General features: G+C 40.0%; 1 protein-coding gene across 2 annotated transcripts in view; it reads left to right on the forward strand.

The window, feature by feature from the left end:
- NLN (neurolysin) overlaps positions 1-21,043 on the forward strand; it is a 99,283-nt gene extending 78,240 nt beyond the window's left edge. The window contains exons 9-13 of one of the 2 annotated variants that reach the window (XM_034656288.1): positions 6,102-6,288; positions 6,612-6,740; positions 7,960-8,096; positions 17,938-18,019; positions 20,554-21,043. In XM_034656288.1, coding sequence (XP_034512179.1) covers positions 6,102-6,288; positions 6,612-6,740; positions 7,960-8,096; positions 17,938-18,019; positions 20,554-20,690 — 672 coding nt within the window. In that variant the 3' untranslated portion in view covers positions 20,691-21,043. The other variant, XM_011225077.3, reaches the window with a different exon arrangement.
- The last annotated feature ends 837 nt before the right edge of the window (positions 21,044-21,880 follow it).

Below are 21,880 nucleotides of genomic sequence, written 5' to 3' on the forward strand. Positions count from 1 at the left end.
TCAATACATAGCACACGAGTCATAATTTAAGAGGAGGAAAAAAGTTGCCATGAGGCAAAGTACTGTCACCTCCTGTTTAAGAAATTCACAAATGCCTACCTTCAGTAGATTTTTGGGTAAAGATCTGTGGAAGGTGATTAGAAACTGTCTGGTTTAGGGGTCCCTGGGTAGCATAGTGCTTAAGGCTCCGACTCTTGGTTTCAGCTCAGGTCGTGATCTCAGGGTCATGATAAGGAGCCCCACCTCAGGCTCTGTGCTCATTGTGGAGTCTGCTTGGGGTTCTCTCTCTCCCCGTCCCTCTGCCCCTCCCACTCATATATGCTCTCTTGCTCTCTTAAATAAATAATTCTATTTTTAAAAAAGCCAGCAGGTTTGTGTTTGTTTTTCTGTTGTTTTAATGTTTATTGTCTATTTGGAAATTTGATTCCTGAAGCTAGAGCAGCATGAGCAGTTTGGAGTATTGTGAATGGTGGGAAATGAGTTGAAAAGAATGTGGGTTTGTTTAATCTTCAGTATTAATACCGAAAAATAGGTCCTTGGAGGAAGCCAAGAACAAGCAGGATCAGACCAGCCAAGACCATACCTGGTTAGGCAAACTGGGCAGACTAAGGAGGCTAATAGCAGCCAAGATTTAGTGAGCACTGACCACATGCCAGACACTGTAATCAGTGCCTTACCTTCATTTATTAATTTTACCCTCACAGTATTTCCTGAAGTAGACTTACCAACCTACTTCTCTTATTAAACTATTATTCCCACCATTTCCAAGTAGAGAAAACTGAGCCTCAAGAGAATTGAGTTGTTCGCCCACAGTCTGGTGGTCGTGCTCTTCACCACTCTGCTGCCTGTAACCACTTTCATGCTCTCAGTCCATGCCCTGGAAACAGCACTGTGTCATGTGGTCAGAATTTGATCTCCCAAGTATGTATCCCAAGTTGGATGGACTCTTTTCCCCTTAGCCTCCTAAATGACATTCCCTCTAAATCAACCACACGTAAGCATGTGCGGAATGAATGAGTTTATCTAGTTCCGGGTTTCCCTCTGTGTAAGGTGACCTTTCAGCTATATTCCTCAAGTACAGTAAACACTTAGCAGCAGCCTTGCCGCTGCTCCCTACCCCCGGCCCTGCACAGTTAGAGATTCCATCATCAGCGTTAGAAGTGATTGTTTTCAGAATCTCTTTTTTGTTATTTTATTTATTTGTGTGTTTATTTCCTTGTATACACACACATGTGTACACAAAACTAATGCTTAATGTCAGCTCGCGTCATGATCTCAGAGCCTCAGGCTCTATGCTGGGTGTGGGGCCTGCTTAAGATTCTCTATCCCTTTCCCTCTGCCCTTCCCCACTACCCTACCATCACCACCGCCCCCGCCCCAACTTGCACTTGCAAGAGAGTGAGCTCTCTCTTTAAAAAAAAAAAAAAAAAGGAGTATTTAAGACCTCTGTGGATTGTCTTTTAAATCATGGTGGTGATACTGATCTGCTGAACTATAGGGCTGCTGTGAAGATTAATAAGCAAGTTAGCAAAGTGTTATCCAGGGTCTCTTTATTACTATTATTACTTTCATTGATGGGTAGGTGTATGTAAAGTTAAAAGTATGAACTTTAACCCCCTATTTGTGGCAAAGTCTGGGAGACAGTGGCACTTCTCTTTTTTTAATGCTTTGTTACATAAACATCTGCAGCATCCCTGGATTTGGGGGTAAATCAGACAGGTCAGGGTATGGAATGACTGCTAGGAAATTGATAGGGGATCACCTCAGACAGCCAGAGTCCATTCTCCTGGGGCCATTTCTTCTAAACACAGTACAGTTAGTGATTTCAGCAACTGCTTTTTCTTTGAGTTGGGATTTGGTATCATGAATATAAAACTTTCGTTGCAACCCCTAAAAGCATTTGGTCACTTAATTAGAACAATAATCTATTAAGACTTTGGTCTTTAAATACACCAAAAGCTCACATGACTTTTGAGCTTTAGTTTATATAATTTTGCTCCAGCTCCTGTTGTGTTGTCTGAATTGAGAAGTTAATCCCTATAACATCAAGTGATCTGTTGCGAAAATCTGTAACAGTGTATATTTTAGGCATCCTATTTTCTTTTTTTTTTTTTTTTAAGATTTTATTTATTTATTTGACAGAGAGAGCCAGCCAGCGAGAGAGGGAACACAGGCAGGGGGAGTGGGAGAGGAAGAAGCAGGCTCTCAGCAGAGGAGCCTGACATGGGGCTCGATCCCAAGACTCCGGGATCACGCCCTGAGGTGACGCTCAACGATTGAGCCACCCAGGCGCCCCTAGGCATCCTATTTTCTGTTTAAAAAGGTAATAATGAAAAATCTCATCATTTTAGACAACTTTCTTCCTCTCAAGAAATTATAACCAAACAGAAATCTAAGTTTACGTTGTTTTCTAGGCTTTTATTGTCAAAACATTTCTTGCAGCAATAATGCTCTAAAACATTTTGATGTGTCACCCGCAAAGTGATTTGTTAATCAGATTATTTTTGTTTATTTCACAATGCTCTGCTTTATCTGGGAAGTAAATTAACATCAGTAATTACTGTAGCCTATAATCTGCTATATATTCATCACCTTCAAATTGTTCTTACTAAAAACTGTATAAAGGACTTTTTAGGGTTCTTTGGAACCTACATCTTAAAACTAGGGAGTGGTGTTTGCTGGCTGGTCAACAGTGAGTAATCATTCAGCAGTAGTGCTGTTTTGAGTGTCAGACCCCCAGGAGGCTACTAGATCCTAAGACTTGTTCAGGGTTTCTTTGTAGACTTAATACAGTGGCTGACTGTGGATTCCTTTCTTTTTAGAATTTAGTCGTTTGCTGGAAATTGAGCTTTTGAATTTCGTAGATTCTTTGTTCTCCTCATTTGAAAAATATTTAAATGATACTGCTCAAAGGGCACTCAGAGAAACAGCGTGACTGACTTTCGGGAAATTAGTAAGCAGTAGGGTTATTTTTAGCTTTTACTCCTTGCAAACATTTCCTTTTGTTCTTTAGAAGACATTGTTGATCTGTTCATTCATTTGTTGTGCTCTCTCCCCCACCACCCGATGGCTTTGGACAGAATAAGCCTTCTCTTCTCTACTCTGAATGACATAACTGCATTAATTTTTATTTTATTCAATTTTAGCTCATGAGTTATTCATTTGTTCATGTTTTTCTAGGTTCTGAAATACCACCACCACCGCCTTCAAACACACACATACATTTTTTATTTGGGGTTGATTTGCACCCTCATTTGCAAATGTCGACAGCAAAATATTCACATAAGCAGAATATACAAAATGTGTATTTTTTTTTAAAGATCTTATTTATTTATTTGACAGAGATAAGAGACAGCCTGTGAGAAAGGGGACACAAGCAGGGGGAGTGGGAGAGGAAGAAGCAGGCTCATAGCAGAAGAGCCTGATGTGGGGCTCGATCCCATAACGCCGGGATCACGCCCTGAGCTGAAGGCAGACGCTCAACCGCTGTGCCACCCAGGCGCCCCCAAAATGTGTATTTTTTGTCAAAATAATTGTATAGTGGTCGCTGATGGTGTGATTTATTTGTCTTTATTTGCTCTGTTAGTACTTATTTAAAAACTGTAATCTTTAGAAAATCGTGCAGTTAGTAAGACAGAATCCAAATTGTAGGACAGGTGGTCACAAAGGCTGACCTTTACACCCAGCCTCAGGTTTGGTCCTTGAAACATCTTCCGGTATAGAAAGGAAGTAGGGGGGCGCCTGGGTGGCACAGCGGTTAAGCGTCTGCCTTCGGCTCAGGGCGTGATCCCGGCGTTGTGGGATCGAGCCCCACGTCAGGCTCTTCTGCTATGGGCCTGCTTCTTCCTCTCCCACTCCCCTTGCTTGTTGTTCCCTCTCTCGCTGGCTGTCTCTATCTCTGTCAAATAAATAAATAAAATCTTTAAAAAAAAAAAAAAAGAAAGGAAGTAGGATTGCTAAGAAACCACAGCTGAGACCTCAGTTTTGCTCTTCTTATGAAGGCAAGTTTGATATAAGACTTTTCTACTTTAGATAACGTCCAGGAAGATCTAGCCACTTTGTAACATCATAATGTAACCTTTTATGTTTTTCATTTTTCTTATAAGATAGAGAGGCACTAGAGCAATTGTGGTTAAAACCGTGGGTTCTGGAGTCAGACCACCTGGTTTGAAATCCTAGCTCTCCTGTTAATCTCATTGTTTCAGTTTCCTTACCTCAAAACAGAGGTTACAGTATGTACTTCATACAGCCATTTTGGAATTTGAATCTGATAATCCATAATGCCTTATGTGGTAAAGTCTCAATAGATGTCTGCCATTATGATTATTGTATCCGATTGTTTTATCTAAGTGTAGGATGTTTGTTATTTTAGAAGATTATATGCCAGAAAGAGGCAAAATATTCAGTTTTCTGGAACCCTTGCCTCTTTCCTGTAAGAATTTTGTATTGGGATGTCCTCAAACACAGGTGGCCTCATTCCAGGGCCTCGTGCATTTCATCCCCTTTGGCCCTTCAGTATTTGCAGCTCTTCATATCTAGAATCAGCGCAATTATAATAGGAAGTCAAGCAAAACGTTTTTTTGCATAAAGAGAGGAAGGCAGAATGTGTAGTGGCGTTGACATCTGTGCTTCTGCCCTGGGCCAAAAGCAGAATCATTCTTTGCTGCTGATGCGGTGTCCCAGCTGCGGCGTCCTCCGGTGCTTAAGCCCTTCTTCCTTTCCCGTCTCTGCAGAGCTGCAGGGACAGTGAAGTCAGGGAGAGGTCGGGGTGTCGTCACACATCTGAAGAGGGAAACAGGACAGAGGTTCAGGGAAGGACAGCACAGCGATACCCCCCATTCTGCTGATGACCCAGTTGGTTTAATATGGAATCTCCTCTGCCGGTGGGGTTCTGTGGATGGTGTGCGGGTTGGAAAACATCAGCCTGTTCTAGCGAATTCCCCTCTTTCTGAGCAAGAGCTTTTCTGACATCTGATTCGACAATTTACTGAACTTCACTTTTTTAAAAAAACTTTTTCTGAACTCTTAGCCCACACTCTCAGAATAAGTCCTTTATTTTAACAAGGGATGCCTTAACTCCTGAGTGTATCCTTTGTCCAGGAAACGATAGCCGTGTTTCACTCACCCCACTTGCCAGCCGATCCTCAGCTCTAACTCCCACTGAAGTGGCTTGTGTTAAGGTATCTTCTTCTATCCTGAGAGGTACGACGAGGCTTTCTACAGCACGGTTTTCTTAGAATCACTTATTTAAAGTTTAGAACACAAAGCACAACATACATGCAAAGGATATGTGTCTGCAGTGGTGTCATTTAACTCTTTGATTTTGATTAAAACTTGAGTAGTTAAATAGAGTGACGTGTGCCCCCGGAAAAGCATGTATTGAATAAACAAAAGGAAGCAAACAAAAGAGAAGTAAGGAGAAATTGTCTTAAATCTATTCATTTTTGGGGCACCTGGGTGGCGCAGTCGTTAAGTGTCTGCCTTCGGCTCAGGGCGTGATCCCGGCGTTCTGGGATCGAGCCCCACATTGGGCTCCTCCGCTAGGAGCCTGCTTCTTCCTCTCCCACTCCCCCTGCTTGTGTTCCCTCTCTTGCTGGCTGTCTCTCTCTCTCAAATAAATAAAATCTTTTTAAAAAAATCTATTCATTTTTAATGGAAAAAAATTTTTAATATTTTTACTTCTAAAGCATAAGGCTAGTTTTAACTCAGACTGATTTTTGTTTTCAGTTCTGTTTCCTGATGATTGTTCCAAGTTTGTCTATGATTCAAAAGAATGAAATATTAATTTAACATAGAGTACTTGGTGGTTATTTTTCAGGCTGCTTGGCTATTGTGTTTTGTTTCCATTTAAATTTGAAGTTATCCTAACCCTTTATTCAAAGAGGCAGTTGACTCTGATTCTGACTTAAGTTTTGGAGAGTCTTTTTTTTAAAATATTTAAGTAATCTCTATACCCACTGTGGGGCTCACGACCCCAAGATCAAGAGTCGCGTGCTGTACCAACTGATCCAGCCAGGTACCCAAGTTTAGAGAGTCTTAATTATGATTCATCACATTTTCATTCAGTGCTTTAAAAAAAGACCTCTGTATTTACTTTCTAGACTGATTTTGCACGATTTAGTGGAACAAATGTGGAAACGGATTTTGTAGAGGTGCCATCACAAATGCTTGAGAATTGGGTATGGGACATGGATTCCCTCCGAAGACTGTCAAAACATTATAAAGATGGAAGCCCTATTATGGATGATCTGCTTGAAAAACTTGTTGCTTCCAGACTGGTCAACACAGGTATGACTTGTAATTTTAGAAAAGGAAAATACATTAGAATTGCTTAATAGAGAATTGCTGGCCTCTTCTTCTATAGAACTTATTCCCCCTTTAATAATGATAGTACCCTCAGAGTGCTAACCTGGGGAGGGAAGACTGCTAAATATTCTGGGATCGCATCCAAGAAAAAAAGTCCATCCCCTTCTAAATCTTAAAGGAGATACCTTGCTCCCATTCTGTACTGTGTACTACAGGCATCAGTTTTCGAAATCTTTGATCTTGTGATATTAGAACACGTAGTTCTCTCTTCTCCAAAACATGCCCAAACATTCTTATGTTATTAGGTCTTCTGACCTTACGCCAGATTGTTCTGAGCAAAGTCGATCAGTCTCTCCATACGAACGCATCGCTGGACGCTGCAAGTGAATATGCCAAATACTGCACAGAGGTATTAGGCGTTGCAGCTACTCCGGGTAGGTAAATACCAAGACATGGATTCACTTTCTCCTTGGGGCACAGGGTGTACTCCTACCAACACTGCCAGGGAAGGCAGAGTTCCTCAGGCAGCTTACCTCACATAATTTGTTTCTGATTCCTATAATCAGGCCGTGACTTTCAGATAAGCTTACTCTGTCCATAGGAGTTACCCTGTCCAAATGTGCTTAAAGGAAAGATGGCTCCAGCTCTGCAGCATTTTAGTGTAATCAGGCATGAGCAATTGGGCTCCACCCCAGAGCAGAGAAAGCCATTCACATTTGGCAACACCCACCTGACTCCTCCCTCCGTGTATGCACCACGACTTCCCAGAGATTTCACTGAGAAATTGGCAGAAGGGGCAATGTTAGAGAGAAGCACAAACTTCCACCTTGCTTCTGTTTTTGGTTCTGAGATCGGTTAAGGCCGTTTAGCACTTTCTAACTCAGTATTTACGGCACTCATGGGGGTGGGTGAGGAGGTGCACACACGGGTGTGTTCACGTTTATAGTTATATATTTTAAGCCAACATGTAGTTGTTCATGTATACATAGTTTGGTAACGAGACTTTTTTCACCAGCGAAGCTGTTATTTAAATGAATCCATCGCATTTATAGTGATACTAAAGGTCAGAAGAGTGAACTGAGTCAATCCAGGCTCCTCACTTCCTTTTGTGATCTGTTTATAGTAGAGCATATACCAGCTTTGTGCCTGAGGCCACTTTGACAAAACCCCCTTTTTAAAAGTAGCCCTAGAGGTAGACAGAGTTGGTAAAACCTTTTTAGCTTTTTAAATAAAGAGTTCTTTCTCAGTAATTATGAACCTAAAATAAGTGCCGTTCTGACACATTTTAGATAGAGTTGTGACAAAGAGTAGGCTTACGATTAGAGTATCTGTAAGACACATGTCTAAGGGATAAGAAAGGACTGAGCAGTTCTGAAACACTGAGCTATCTGGTGGGTGTGGACAAAGCCTCTGAAACTATTGTTAGGCATTCCAGAGCTTAGGGCCGAAACCATCTCCGAGGTTGAGTCATCGTAGCAGAGAAGTTTGTAAACATCTTGGCCAAGCACACAGGTAAAGCCAGGGAGTACTACAGGTAAGATCCTGCTTGTCTCTTCTCCCCAGTGTCGGGACTCCCCATAAGGAAACCTTAGTCAGTTGATAACCTGATTCACATTGGCCATCACATTGATTGAAATGTATCTTTCTTTAAAGGCACAAATATGCCGGCCACTTTTGGACATTTGGCAGGGGGATATGATGGCCAATATTATGGATATCTTTGGAGTGAAGTATTTTCCATGGACATGTTTTACAGCTGTTTTAAAAAAGAAGGGATAATGAATCCAGAGGTACTGTATTTTCTTTTCTCCTTTTGTTAATTTTGCAATTGCTCCCTCCCCTTTATTTCGTAGTGTAAAATATTAATTGCACCTAGATTTTAGAATAAGAGATTTGGTAACAGCTTTTAACTTTTAAGTCTTGCATCTTTTCATATCATACATCATTAAGTTGCAGTGCACAGGTGATTAATTCTATAAGTTTAAAAAAAAACCCTGCATTTTTATGCTTATTAACATTCCAATATATTGCATAATTAAAATTCAAAGCTTTGTTTATGCATTTGAGCATTTATAGCAGCTAGTTTTTACATGTGCGGTACAATGTTTTAGTTTTATAGAAGGTTGGGAAAGAAAGGTAAACTCCTTCCTGATAGAAATAGTCTGCATATGTTCTGATATTCTCTACACAGTTTCTTTATACATTTTCTGTGGGAGGTATCCTTTCTCTGTAGCTGGCATACCCCACCTACAATGTAGTTTGCAACCCAAATGCCTCTAAGTAATTTAAGCTGCTTCATTAACCTGAGCCATTCCTTTCTGTGTACAGTGAATTGACTGCCAGATGGCTACCAGCCAAACCTTCCTGAGTTACAGTCCGCCAGTCTCCACTCTTGTTGAAGACTCAGCTGTCAGATTATTTCTAGGGCTGATACATTTTCCAGTATGCTTTTTATTCTGTTTGATTCAGAAGTTAGAAGAACAAATTTTCAAAATCAGGCTCTCTGTGCTTATTTTAACCGACTGATTTGTTCCCCCAAACTTTGTTTCTGGGTTGCATAGTGCCTCACACGTACATAGTGAAATACATTGCCATAATTTACACCACCATCCCCTCCCACCCCCCCCCCCCCCAAAAAAAACCCTCCAGGGCACCTACATTCTATACACTAGCCTTTCCAATCACACCATCTTCCATCCCACCCTACCCAGGCTCTTAGGTCACTATACACCTCCTTCCATTCCCTGGCCAGCCTGTTACAATGGTCAACCACTGACTGTTCTCATAAATATCTTGACTTCTGCATGACCTTCAGCCAAGTGCCCAGCCCTGGATTGCTCCACCATCTCACTTAGAGATGGTACCCTTGGGATTCAGAGTTTTCTGGAGAAGATTGTAGTGAATCCATGTTGCCCCACTGCAAAGTCATGCTATCTGACCTGTCTAGACACCCAGTGTTACTCTACTGTCCTGTCCACCTCCCTTATCGCGTTCCCCTGAGTCTCTCACTACCTCTCTGCTCTCCACTAAGAAAAGTAAAGTCATCAAGACTGAGTACTTCATCTTTTTTCTCCTTGTGTACTTCAGTATTTATCTTCTTTCCTTCTGTGTCAGGGATGTCTCTCATACCAAGCCTTACTGGTTTGCCGTCTTGGGAAAAAACTGGGGCTATTGCTGCTGACTCTGACAACCCTGTTGCTACTACTCAGTTGTTGTTCTTTTTACCAAATTTCTCACTGTAAGAAACAGTCTTGGCAAACCTTTTTTATCTGGCTTTTGCCTCTACCAACTGAACTGGAAAGTTACTCTCTCTCCAGAGTTACCGCTAATGACCCAATGGCCAACTTCTTAAGGCCCTTACCTACTGGGTTTTCTTTTTGTTTAATTCCTGCTTCTTGTTATTCCTCTCCTTGTTCACAGTCCTTAGCATAGCCATCAAATCCCTTCCTTACTTCCCAGAATTCTGTGTGTGAGCCAAATTTGTGTGTTCCTGTAGGTCTTTGCACCTTCGCAAATTTGTTCATTCTCATTCTTCCACCTAAGATGTGTGCCTTCTTGTCTATGCCTCTTAAAAATTTTACCATTCTTTTTTTTTTTAATTAATTAATTTGACAGACAGAGAGACAGCGAGAGAGGGAACGCAAGCAGGGGGAGTGGAGAAGGAGAAGCGGGCTTCCCACTGAGCAGGGAGCCTGACGTGGGGCTCGATCCCAAGACTGCAGGATCATGACCTGAGCTGAAGGCAGACGCTTAACAGCTGAGCCACCCAGGTGCCCCCAAAATTTAACCATTCTTAAAGACCCTACTAAAATGGCCACTCACTTATGAAATCTTCCAAATCATTCAAACCAAAAGTGGCCTTTCCATTTTTTGAAGAGCAGAATGGACTTGAGCATGAGGAAAGGACTTCAACAAGCTTTTTCTTGTGTCTGGGAATTTTTAATATTAACTGTTACACAAAGCGGAAAGAAAAACAGGTTATAAAATATTTTGGAGGTGCCTGGGTGGCTCAGTTCGTTAAAGCGTCTGCCTTTAGCTCAGGTCATGATCTCAGGGTCTTGGGATCAAGCCCTGCATCAGGCTCCCTGCTCAGCGGGGAGCCTGCTTCTCCCTCTCCCACTCCCCCTGCTTGTACACTCTTTCTTTTTCTGTCAAATAAATAAATAAAATCTTTAAAAATAAATAAACTAAAAAAATAAGATGTTTTGTACCATAGAATGTAAATTTTTATTTTAAAATGTATGTTTAGAAAAAGAGTACATCAAATGTCCATTCTTAGCATCAGGTGATAACTTGATGAGTGATTATTAAATATTTTTCTGTGCTTTTTGTGGCACTTTTCCTTATTTTTACGTAGAGCACGTTATTGCAGAAATCAGAAAACAATGATTGAAGAGACACTAGGTCTAGCTATACAAAGGTACAATTATGACCTGTTACTGACTCTTACTAGTTGGTGAGGCTTCCTGGCATAAGTGCTAACAGTACCTTTTTAAAGTAAGCTTCCTCACTCACCTCCTCTGTGCTTCCACTCACACAGCCACATCTCCAGCACCCTCCACCGTGACCGCTTCTCTCCCATCTGCCAACATGACAACCAAAGTACTGATCCCAGTGGACCCCAAGGAACTTGCAAGTCCAGCAGCCTCAATCCCTGCCACTATGCTTCTATGTACTTCCTCTTATTCTCAAGCTTCACAGCTTGGCAAACAGCCAGACTACTTTTAATTTAAGACCAGGGACCTGGGTTGAACTTGGAGAAAGCAAAATTCCCAAACAACTTGGAATTGTTGCCTTGTGGTGTTAAAAACAGTTTTCAGTTTTACTGTAAATCTGGATTTGACATTGCTATATATTATTCATTTTATGCCATGAAGCTAGCTTTAATCCCTTCCTTTTTCTTTCCTCTCAAATACTCTGGGATATCATATCATTTCTTGCTCCCCTGCTGTCACAACAATAGTGAATCTGGCTACAGTGACCAAGGGGAAATCCTTTTGCACCCCACCCTCACACTCTTCCCTGCAGTGGCAGATACTAAAATGGCTTTTTAAATAGCCGTTTTGTTCCCTCCTACAAGTGCACTGTCTGGTTTTGTTTGCTCTAGGTTTTTTTGTTTGTTCGTTCGTTTGTTTTGCAAATGTTTGCTTTAAAGTAATACCTGATTTACAAAATTCAAATATCCACTTATTAAAAGTTAATACTTTGGGGGTGCCTGGGTGGCTCAGTCATTAAGTGTCTGCCTTCGGCTCAGGGCGAGATCCCGGGGTCCTGGGATCGAGCCCCTCATTGGGCTCCCTGCTCAGCGCGAAGCCTGCTTCTTCCTCTCCCACGCCCCCTGTTTGGGTTCCCTCTCTCACTGGCTGTCTCTCTCTCTGTCAAATAAATAAATAAAATCTTAAATAAATAAATAAATAAAAGTTAATACTTTGAGACAGTAATCTCATTCTACAAAAAACATCTGTCATTATTACAGGTTTGTTGTGATGAAGAGAAGGAATTTTTTTTTTAGGTTTATTTATTTATTTATTTATTTTTAGTAATCTCTACACCCAACATGGGTCTTGAAATGACAACCCCAAGATCAAGAGTTGCCTGCTCCTCCAACTGAGCCAGCCAGGTGCCCCCAAAGAATTTTTATAGTATAAGGAGATACTGAATTTGATCTGAAGTCCTGAGTATCAGAGCAATCACAAGATCTCACACAGACTCTGTTGTCTCAAGGCCCTCACCCTCCCTAATATGTTTTATATCTTTTTCCTCATCACTGAATTCTGCTATATTTTCTAGAATTACATAGTTTTTAATAGAAAGGGACCAGTTATTATTGCCCAGCATAGTGAATTAAAAAGACTTTCCCAAAGCCATTATAAAAATTCTGTGATAATAAGGATAAATAATAGACTCTAGAAACTTTTCAGTAATAAACCACAACAAAAGCAAGCAAACAAATAAAAGGGCACCTTGAAAGGAAGGAGAATTAGACTGTCTTAGGTTTCTTAATAAGCATCACAACTGAGTACATATTGGTGCCACTGTAGCTATGTTGACATCTTTTTTTTTTTTTTAATTGAGGTATGGTTGACACATAATGGCATGTTAGTTTCACCTAGGAAGTGTTTGAATCATTTTGAGAAGATAGTGGTATGGCCCTTTGAGGAATCAGAGCCTGCTATTCTCAGTCCTCAGACTCTAGAGAGGCTGTAGACTAAAAGATCACATGACTTTGACATTATTGGTCCAGGCCATTGATATAAACAAACGAACATCTCCAGGCCTTCTCTCTGTAGCGTCTTACCATCCTGCAAAGCTCAAGGTCTGCTCTGAGAAACATTCCAGATCTTAGCAAGCCTAACTGTAGAAAGTGCCCTACTCACTGGGAAAACAATAATAGGAAGGGTCAAATATAAAGCTTTTTTTTTTTTTTAAGTAATCTATATACCCAACGTGGGGCTTGAACTCACAACCCCAAGCTCAAGAGTAAGATGCTCTACCAACTGAGCCAGCCAAGCACCCCAAACCTATAGTCTTCTGAATACCAAATGTAGCAATAGCATATTTTATGGTACAATGGTTTCATTCTGTTTTGAAGGTTTCTATCAAAGTATTAGAATTGGCCACTTACCTATAATAGCCAGAAGTTTGCTACCTCTGGTTTTATTTGTGATTTTCTCTCATCTTCATTGTAAATACATAGACCATCTTAATTGTTTAATTAGTTTGTTAAATATATTCTAAAGTCTTTGTTTCTAGTAGAATATGGAGAAGTCTCATTATCAGACAAATCTTTTCCTTCTCCAGCTCTTCTTTTAAATAACTGTGGAAGGGAGCTGCTTGGGAATAATTCTTTCCAGCAAGCTCTAGGGGCTCTTTGAAGATATCTTTAAGGTCACCAAATGTAGTTTCAAAATACAGCAGCTAATCATAGGGTTGAAAAAAATGGGGGCATTTTAACTAGGGCCATTTCTTTTTATAAGGCAACTTCATTGTGGGAAAATTTCCTAAGAGGTAAGAGACATTGTGGATTCAAAGACAATTATATTATTAAGCTAGAATTATCTTCCACCTCTTTTGCATTTAGAGAAATTGCTAACCTTTGTTTTTCCGTCAATGAAGAGGGGAAAAAAAAAAATCTAGTATCGCTGTATTTTAATCTGTAATGTAGCTGGATCTTTACATATAATAACAGACACAGAAACATGATGAATTTGGGGTTAACATGCAAAAGAATTACCTGACAGAGAATGTGCAATATAAAGCTAAGTGTTCCAGTGCCCCTCAATCAGAATTCTAGGCCCAGTTCCTGCTGTAATGTGTTGCTAAGGGAGAATATGAAATTTCCTCTCCTGCAAGTCCTTCCAAATGGATTAACTTTTGCTTCAGCTCTCCGGATGTACCACCCCCAAGCTGATTTTTCTTACACTTCAGCCTTTTCCAACAGACTTAGATTTTGCCTGATTTGAGGATAAAGGAAGGAAATGGAATTGATTTCCAACTAACTTCTTACATATTTACAAGGCCAGACCTTCTAAGTCTCGAATCCCAACCAACTGGAAGCACTTTTTCTTCCTTTGTGTTCTTATAGCCCTTCTCCGTATTTCTCTTTGAACTCTAATAATCTGCTTGGTTAAGTGTCTATTCCTTTATCTCACCTCCTAGATCATAAGACCCTTGTAATAGGAGCTATTTTGTTCATTTTTGCTTCTTTCTCCCCATCCACCTCCCCTCCCCCAGTACACACTGGCTGTCTCTTTAATTTTTTTCCTGATCTCCCTACCCATGAAAAAAAGTTCTGTCTACCCTCACAAATTGAAACTTTGCTTAAGGTTTCCAGAAGGCCTGTTCTAATGGAGCAAAGATTCCTACCCACTGTTCTCGTTCCCATCTCCCTGACTACCAGCACCAGCACCAGTCTTTGACTCTCTTCCTTTTTCTTTGTTGTTGTCCGAGGTATTCTTTATCCACCCACGATCTCCCCACCCTCATAGAAAACAAAGGGTGTGCTGTTGGGAAGTTCACAGATGGGCCGCAGAGGGAAATGTTCAAAGTCCAGTCTTAAAGCCACCCTGTGAGCCTGTGGGATGCCTGTTCGTCATCACCTGTGCTCAGGTGGACACTCTGCCCTGATGCCTGTTACTCGGAGTAGGAAAGAGGCAGCTCTGGCTCTCCTCCCCAGAGTCAGTCACAACAGGAAGGAGGGAGGGTTGGAAGGCAGTGGAAGTTTGCATGTGCTGTTTCATGGATGCCCGAGATAGCAGGAGACCCAGGCTGTTGGCCATTTATACATTCTCATTACTGATAGATGATGGCATCCTTCCTTCAAGTCATATTGTTCTTAAAATATTACCCCAGGGGGTGCCTGGGTGACTCAGTTGGTTGAGCATCCAACTCTTCATTTCGGCTCATGTCATGATCTTGTGGTCATGGGATCGAGCCCTGGGTGGGACTCCATGATCAGTTTGGAGTCTCCTCTCCTTCTCCCTCTGTCCCTCCCCCCAGTTTGCGCGCACACTCTCTCTCTAAAATAGAAGAATAAATCTTTAAAAATAAATAAGTAAGTAAATAAATAAATATTACCTCAAATAAAGGTTACATATTCTTAGATAAAATGAGTGCCTGGTCTCTCCTACTTAATATTCCTACTGAATTGGGGAGTCTCTTTCTTATTAATAATGGAGACAAAGTCTCTTGTGCTTTTTTTAGCTTTATTAGGAGACAGAACTAATATTAAGGCAATGCCAAACCAGGAGTGCATCTGTATCCCTGCTCTATACTTGAGACACTGAATGTAGGGCCAGTGTGAGAGGGGTGGAAGTGATCCCTGAGGATTACTGAGTGCCCCCAGCTGCCGTGTGTTCATTAGGGAGGAGGCAGTGTACTGAAATCATCTCTCATTCCCCATCAACTAAGTGAGGAAGGCATAGTCCTACTTGACAGGTAAGGAAACCAAGGCCCGTGACCACAGAGCTGAGGGTGAAGCCAAGATTCAGGTTTGGCCCTGACTCCCAAACTCCTGACCCTTCTTTAGAAAACATCCCTGTTAGAGAGGACTTGGACAGTCGCCAATAGATACACTCTCATCTTCCAGGATTGAAAATCACACAGGTGACTAATGTTACTCACCTTCATGGAATAGTTAATAGAAGCTCTTACTATGTGCAATGCAGGTCGTACTGAAGGATTTTTTTTCAGCATGAAAAATCTCCATGGTTGTCTTAGAACTTCTCTTTCTGCTTTCCTCTCAGTTCAAGTTCCTTTATTATGTAAACAAAATAGAATAACTCTGGGCAAAGACTCCTTCCACCTGTGGCATATGTCTCCGAGACGGTGTTCTCACACCCAGAGAGCCAGTACCTTCCGAAAACAGGAAAATTCACTTAACTTTTCTTTTTCTTTCTTTCTTTTTTTTCCTTTTTTTTTTTTTAAGAAAAGCAAGATCCTATTACCAAAATGACTCTTAAACTGTTCTCCAAACTTCATTGCAAAGGAAATGAAACTATTAAAAGACCATTGCTCTGTAATTCAGGAAATTGAATCAACTTCTTTGGAGCCGTAAGCAGGGCAGGACTGGAACTGTGCTGAGCCGCATACCATGCGGGAGACGGAACAACGCCCGGCTCCAGGTTCTACGGTGACTTTACTGTTTGGAGGAGCCCTGAGCTGCCTCTTCACAGTGCCGGGCAGCTCTTCAAGGGCCTGCTTTCCTTTGCTACCTAAAACCACAGTTCTCTGTGCAAATGAGACCGTTTTGTGAGATACCAGTCTTGTGGGAGATTTATTCTTTAACTTAATCTAGATTTTCATTGACGTTCCTATGATATTTGTGGAATGAAATATGTCTTTTAGTAAGGAAAAGAATCTCAGATCTTGAGCATTAAGAATTTCTGCAGGTAAATATTAATTATGGAGTTTGGATGATGGGTACCTGGGGTTCATCATGCTGTCTCCGCTATTAGTATATACTTATATTTTTTTTCCATTAAAAAGGGTTAAAGTATTTTTGTAATTCTGCAGATGAATTTAATTCACATTTTCTAAGTTCTTCCTATATTGCTATAAGCTTTCTTCCCCAGCCTGCCCAGTCCCCCTGCTGATTCAACATTGTAGGCAAATTTAAGCACATTGGGCAATGAAAGAAAGGGAAGGGAAGGAGATTGTTTGGGCTCCAGAGCCCCTAGCTGCTGCTTCTTAGAATAATAAAGTCTTTTGTAGGAGTAGCCATCACTCCCTTTTTACGCTCTCTTGATTGCTGTTCTAACAGTCATGAATTGCTGCAGACCAAGTAAGAAACTGCACATCATTTTTTCCCCCTAAAGAACATTAAATCTAGCTCTAAGCCTTTATTACCAGGGTTTCAGGAATTCAAATATCAGTGATTACAGGCACTACCCTTTTTAAGAAAATTTATCCAGAGCTTATAAATAAGGCAACAAGATTACTGCATGCTTTTTCAATGTCAGACTAGAATATTGTCCAACAGGCCCTTCTAAGGATCCTTGTGTGTTCCCGGCCCTGCACCCGTCCACTGGGGCAGCCACCCGTGGCTATCAGGCACCTGAAATGTGGCTGGTGCAACTGAAGAATTGGGTGTAAAAGTAAAAACCACATAGATTTAATGACCTACAACAAAAAGTAAATCTCCGTAATTTTTATATTGCTATATGTTGAAATAATGTAGATATACCGGTTAAAATATTTTATTAAAATTAATCTTATCAGGTTTTTTTGTTGTAGTTATTGTTGTTTAATTTTTTTAAAAAGCAGGGAGTCTGCTTGAGGATTCTCTCTCCCTCTCCTCCCCTACTTGCTCTCTCTCTTTCTCCAAAAAAAGGCTATTAGTCATATTGATCAAATGATATAATGAATATATGAAGTACTTATTTTATATGTGTATTTAGAATTAGGCTTCACTGAATTGTCTTGCTTTGCTTCCCCAAAAAGGATGATGAAAAGGAAGTGAAAATATTGAATAGCACTGATTCTGAATTACAGTCGTTTTCTTTCACTCTATTTTCTCATACATTATGTAAATAAAGGCAGAGTAACTGCAATGTGTTTTAAAATTCCAGACCTCATCCCCAAAGAAAACTTTAAAAAGGTCTTTATTCCCAGCTCTAGGCCCACAGAAATATCTTACCCTACACCATGGGACATGTGCTATTGTCCTACTGTCATTCATAAAGATGAGGGGTTTTCTATAAGCCCCTCAGAAAAATGTTTGGCTGTAGTGGTGCCACTGTTTACAGGTAGACAGACCCCATGTTTGTGGCCTTCCTGAACACTGGCTTTGCTAACCCTTTTGAAATAGCTTTGGAGATGGGATAACCAAGAAGAATCTGTTATACATTCCATTTGGCTATTTTTTGTTCGTCTGTTTGCTCCGTTGAGACTCTAAGGAGACAAAGCAGTAATAAAGAGGCGTGTAGAAGACCAGAGTTTGTAAGCCTCAGATCTCATAGCTACCAAAACAAATAAGTACTACAGACCTGTAGTCTAGGCAAAAGAGAACCTCCAGACACAGTAAAGTCCTTTTTTTTTTTTTTTCACCCTTACCCCTTTCTCTCTTGCATCTAGGGATTTGGAAAATTGCTTTAACAATGAATTATTAGGCATGATGTTTTATTTTATTAGGTTGGAATGAAATACAGAAACCTAATCCTGAAACCTGGGGGATCTCTGGACGGCATGGACATGCTCCAGAATTTCTTGAAACGTGAGCCAAACCAGAAAGCGTTCCTAATGAGTAGAGGCCTGCATGCTCCTTAAACTGGGGATCTTTGGTAGCAGTCCATGTCTGGAGGAGAAGTTGACATCACTATGTGTTACTGGCCTGGAAACTGAAAGGAGTTTTGCAAAGGAAAGTTTAGATTTCTATTGACTGCCTTTTGTTTATCGCTTTGAAAAATTTTGCAGATGTAAATGGAATTATAAATACCAAACCCTAAGAAAACACCCATTAGAAAATACTTGTACTATAAAATTTCATAAAAATGGATTTGATTTCTTTTTATAAAAGTTTTGTATAAATTTAATTTGATTTTTTACTATTGTAATCTAGATAATATAATGTAAGAGGGCTAAGAATTTTTAAATTGAATCATATACATTGTATAATTTGATCCTTCTTATATCTTAAAGTTTTGTACTTGAGATTTCTGGACTGATAAATGAATCATCACATTCCTCTGGCAAATATTTTCTTAGAGCCCTGCATCACCTTTGACCCCCTGTCTCACGGTAAAGTGTGACCTTTTTGCCCACATACCTCAGGGCCAGGAGAATATGCCCCAATAATGCATTTATCTTTATATTTCAGGCCTTATGATTGCCACCTTTCTGCCACACTTAAATTATGTTCCTCCATTGGGGTTTATCTTTTCTAAAATCCTGTCAGAGAATACCAAAAAAAGTATGAGTTTTAACTGAACTGGCCTAATGTATATTGTTTTTGTGTCTTGTGTTAGATGCTTTTCGATCTTGTATTACAGGTTCTTTTCCACCTCAGCATATAAGATTGTCAGTCCTTTGGCATATTTGCCAGTTAGAGCACTAAAGCAAGTCCAAGGATACGTTTCTCTTCTCATGTTCTGATAAGTGGTTGGGACTTTGCCTCCTTTACTGCCATCTCATCCGCAGTGGCAGATAAACATGTCACAAATGGCAGTGTAGTGAAGAGAGCTAAAGCTGACGTGGGACAGAAAGAGTTGAGAAACTCCAGAAGAGGAGTGGGTTCTGGACAGAGGTGTTTGAGGACAGCTGCTCCAGAGTGTTATGTGTTCTTAAACAGCCACAGGGAGGAGGCTCTTCGCAGCCTATCTTGTCTGGTGATTTTTATTTTAAGTGAACCTTTGGGTCTCTCTTTAACTTTCTTTTTTATGAGTCTAAATTCTACTTCTACAGCAGACCAGTAAACTCCCAGTACTTACTTTTCCCTAGGAGTCTACTCAATAAGGAAACCAAAATAGGATAATAAAAAAAATTTTTTGATTAAAAAATCCAAACTTTGAATGTACTCTGATAGATCTTCCAGTTGTTTTCCACTGTGTATCTGAGGTATGACTTTGCCGATGAGATACAAAATTAGACAAATGGACTTTGTGCTAAATAAAAACATATATACATATATTTATTATTCTTCATAATAAAATTAATTATAGACAGTGGGAAAAATTAAGACCTCTAACAACACAGAAGAAAATTCTAAGATGATTATTGCCAAGCACATGCATTAAACATGCACATGAAATCCTGCCCTCCCTCTGAGACAACTGCCTGGCCCTTCTCTACCCCCCCCCCAAGTAGTTTTTCTAGCCTGTGGTATTTTTCTCATATCTTTTGTTTTTTCCCCCAGACTGTTCTGTTTTCCAGTTTCAGACAAAAACTCCCTTCAGCTTTTTCTATTGCCTTTCTGTGTGTCTCCTTAACAGTAACTTTATCATTTTAAATCTTAACTTATTTCACATGAAAAAACTAATACTTGGTGTGAAAAAGGCTGCACACAATAAAGTTGCATTATTATCCATGACAATGAGCTCACATTTCTTTCATACTTCAGTGTTAAAACTGAAATCCATAAGAAAACAAAAGCGCTATGATGTTCTTTTTATTTAAGGTCCACATCTGATATTTAAAATCTTCCAAAGCATAGCAATAAATTCAAATACTTGTTCTTTGGCATAATTCAAAACTAAGGACTTATTTTTTAAAGCCTTTTTGAATGTAGCCATTCATCTATTTTTCTTTTCTTTTTCTTCAGATCAGAGCATACAGTGTTGATAAGGCATTCTGAATCGTGGATAAACTATAAAAATTTTCACTGGCCAACTTGCATTTGAGATTTGTGAACTGAACAATGTATAATAAAGTCTTTCTTGATTATTGATCCAGGAGATTTAGGTTTGTTTGGGGTTACTACAGAAAAGAGAAAGAAAAGGCATGATGTTGTACCACCCAATAGAGACTTTTTTCCCTTCAGAAGGAATACTGCATGTTACCTAGATGAATAACTAAAAATTATCTTGAGGAGCTATCACCTGAGCTATTTACATGAAAATCTTGCTTTTCTAAAGTTAATAGGATGAAAGGTAAATAATCTGCAGCTCTGTAGAATTGAGAACTGTATTGTGTAAGAAGGCAAAATAGAGAAAATATTCTTTAAAAAAATTTTAATTGATATGATTTTGTACTTGTACCTTCCTTAACTAGTAGGGAATGACTTAACTTTCTACTTTCTCATTTTGCCTTTAGGCTTTGTGTATGAATCAATGTGTAGAGCAATCCTGCCTCCTCAGTGGATCATCTGGCTTGTTTATGACCATTTTTCATTTTTTCCTTTGCTGTCATGCACAAGAAGAATTTCTCATGCTCTGAGGGAATTGAATTGAAATACTTATCCCCCAAATTGGGTTTAGGCATGGTTAACTGAGCTAAAAGTATCCAAAGAGAAACCCTGTTTCATCTGCATAGATGCAATGACCAAGGCTTCTTTCTTCTCTCAACACATTATTACAGTTATATGTCTCCCATCTGAAATTGGATAGCCCCTCAAAATTGAATATGCCTTCTCTTATGAATGTTTGGTGAAAATAAAAGAAAAAAAAACATACATGCTTTCATTTTCTTTGAAAAACAGTCAATGTCCAAAGTTTACTTTTTCATTTGTTATTAATGGAGAAATTCACATGGGAAATAGACCCACCTAAGAACCAGCTGTATCAAAGGCAAAGGGTAAACATTATAAGATCTAAATACCTAGATCAAGGTAGCCTTTCCTGGGGCGCCTGGGTGGCACAGCGGTTAGGCGTATGCCTTCGGCTCAGGGCGTGATCCCGGCGTTATGGGATCGAGCCCCACATCAGGCTCCTCCGCTGTGAGCCTGCTTCTTCCTCTCCCACTCCCCCTGCTTGTGTTCCCTCTCTCACTGGCTGTCTCTATCTCTGTCGAATAAATGAATAAAATCTTTAAAAAAAAAAAAAAAAAAAAAAAAAAAAAGGTAGCCTTTCCTGACACACCCACCATAAGACTTAAGACTTTGTCTGAAAAAGATCTTGAAAATTGGGGTAGTGAACAGAACCCCTCACATATCCCTCTCCAGTGAGTGATTCTTGAGTTTTTATTTGGCTGAATTTACCTCAGAGTTGCCTTTCCTAATAAAATATAGATCCAGTGCATCTGGTCCACTGTGTATGTACAAGAAAGGGGAAATGGTGACTATGACACAGGCTTTCTTGTTTCTGCACCCATTCTGGCTGCTTATTTCATAGAGCTTGGAGGCTCACCTAAAATTTTACTTCAATGATAAAATGTCCCTAGCGTTTGTTGTTGGGGAAACTGTTCAGCTTAGATTGGTTTAAAGGTACCAGATTCACTGAATCCAACAAGATACTGGACACCTCTTTTGAAATCTTTGTGGCTAAGATGGATAATCAGCCAGGTGGATTCCTAGCTATTGAAGAAACCTGAGAAACTGAAGGAAATTTCCAATCCTTTGAATGAAGACACAGGAAATTCCATAAAAGGTATTATCAAATTTACAGATAACAGATCTGCAGTGGTTAAATATGATATTAAGATT

The sequence above is a fragment of the Ailuropoda melanoleuca genome, chromosome 3 (assembly GCF_002007445.2).
Source record: "Ailuropoda melanoleuca isolate Jingjing chromosome 3, ASM200744v2, whole genome shotgun sequence".
Lineage (NCBI taxonomy): Eukaryota > Metazoa > Chordata > Mammalia > Carnivora > Ursidae > Ailuropoda > Ailuropoda melanoleuca.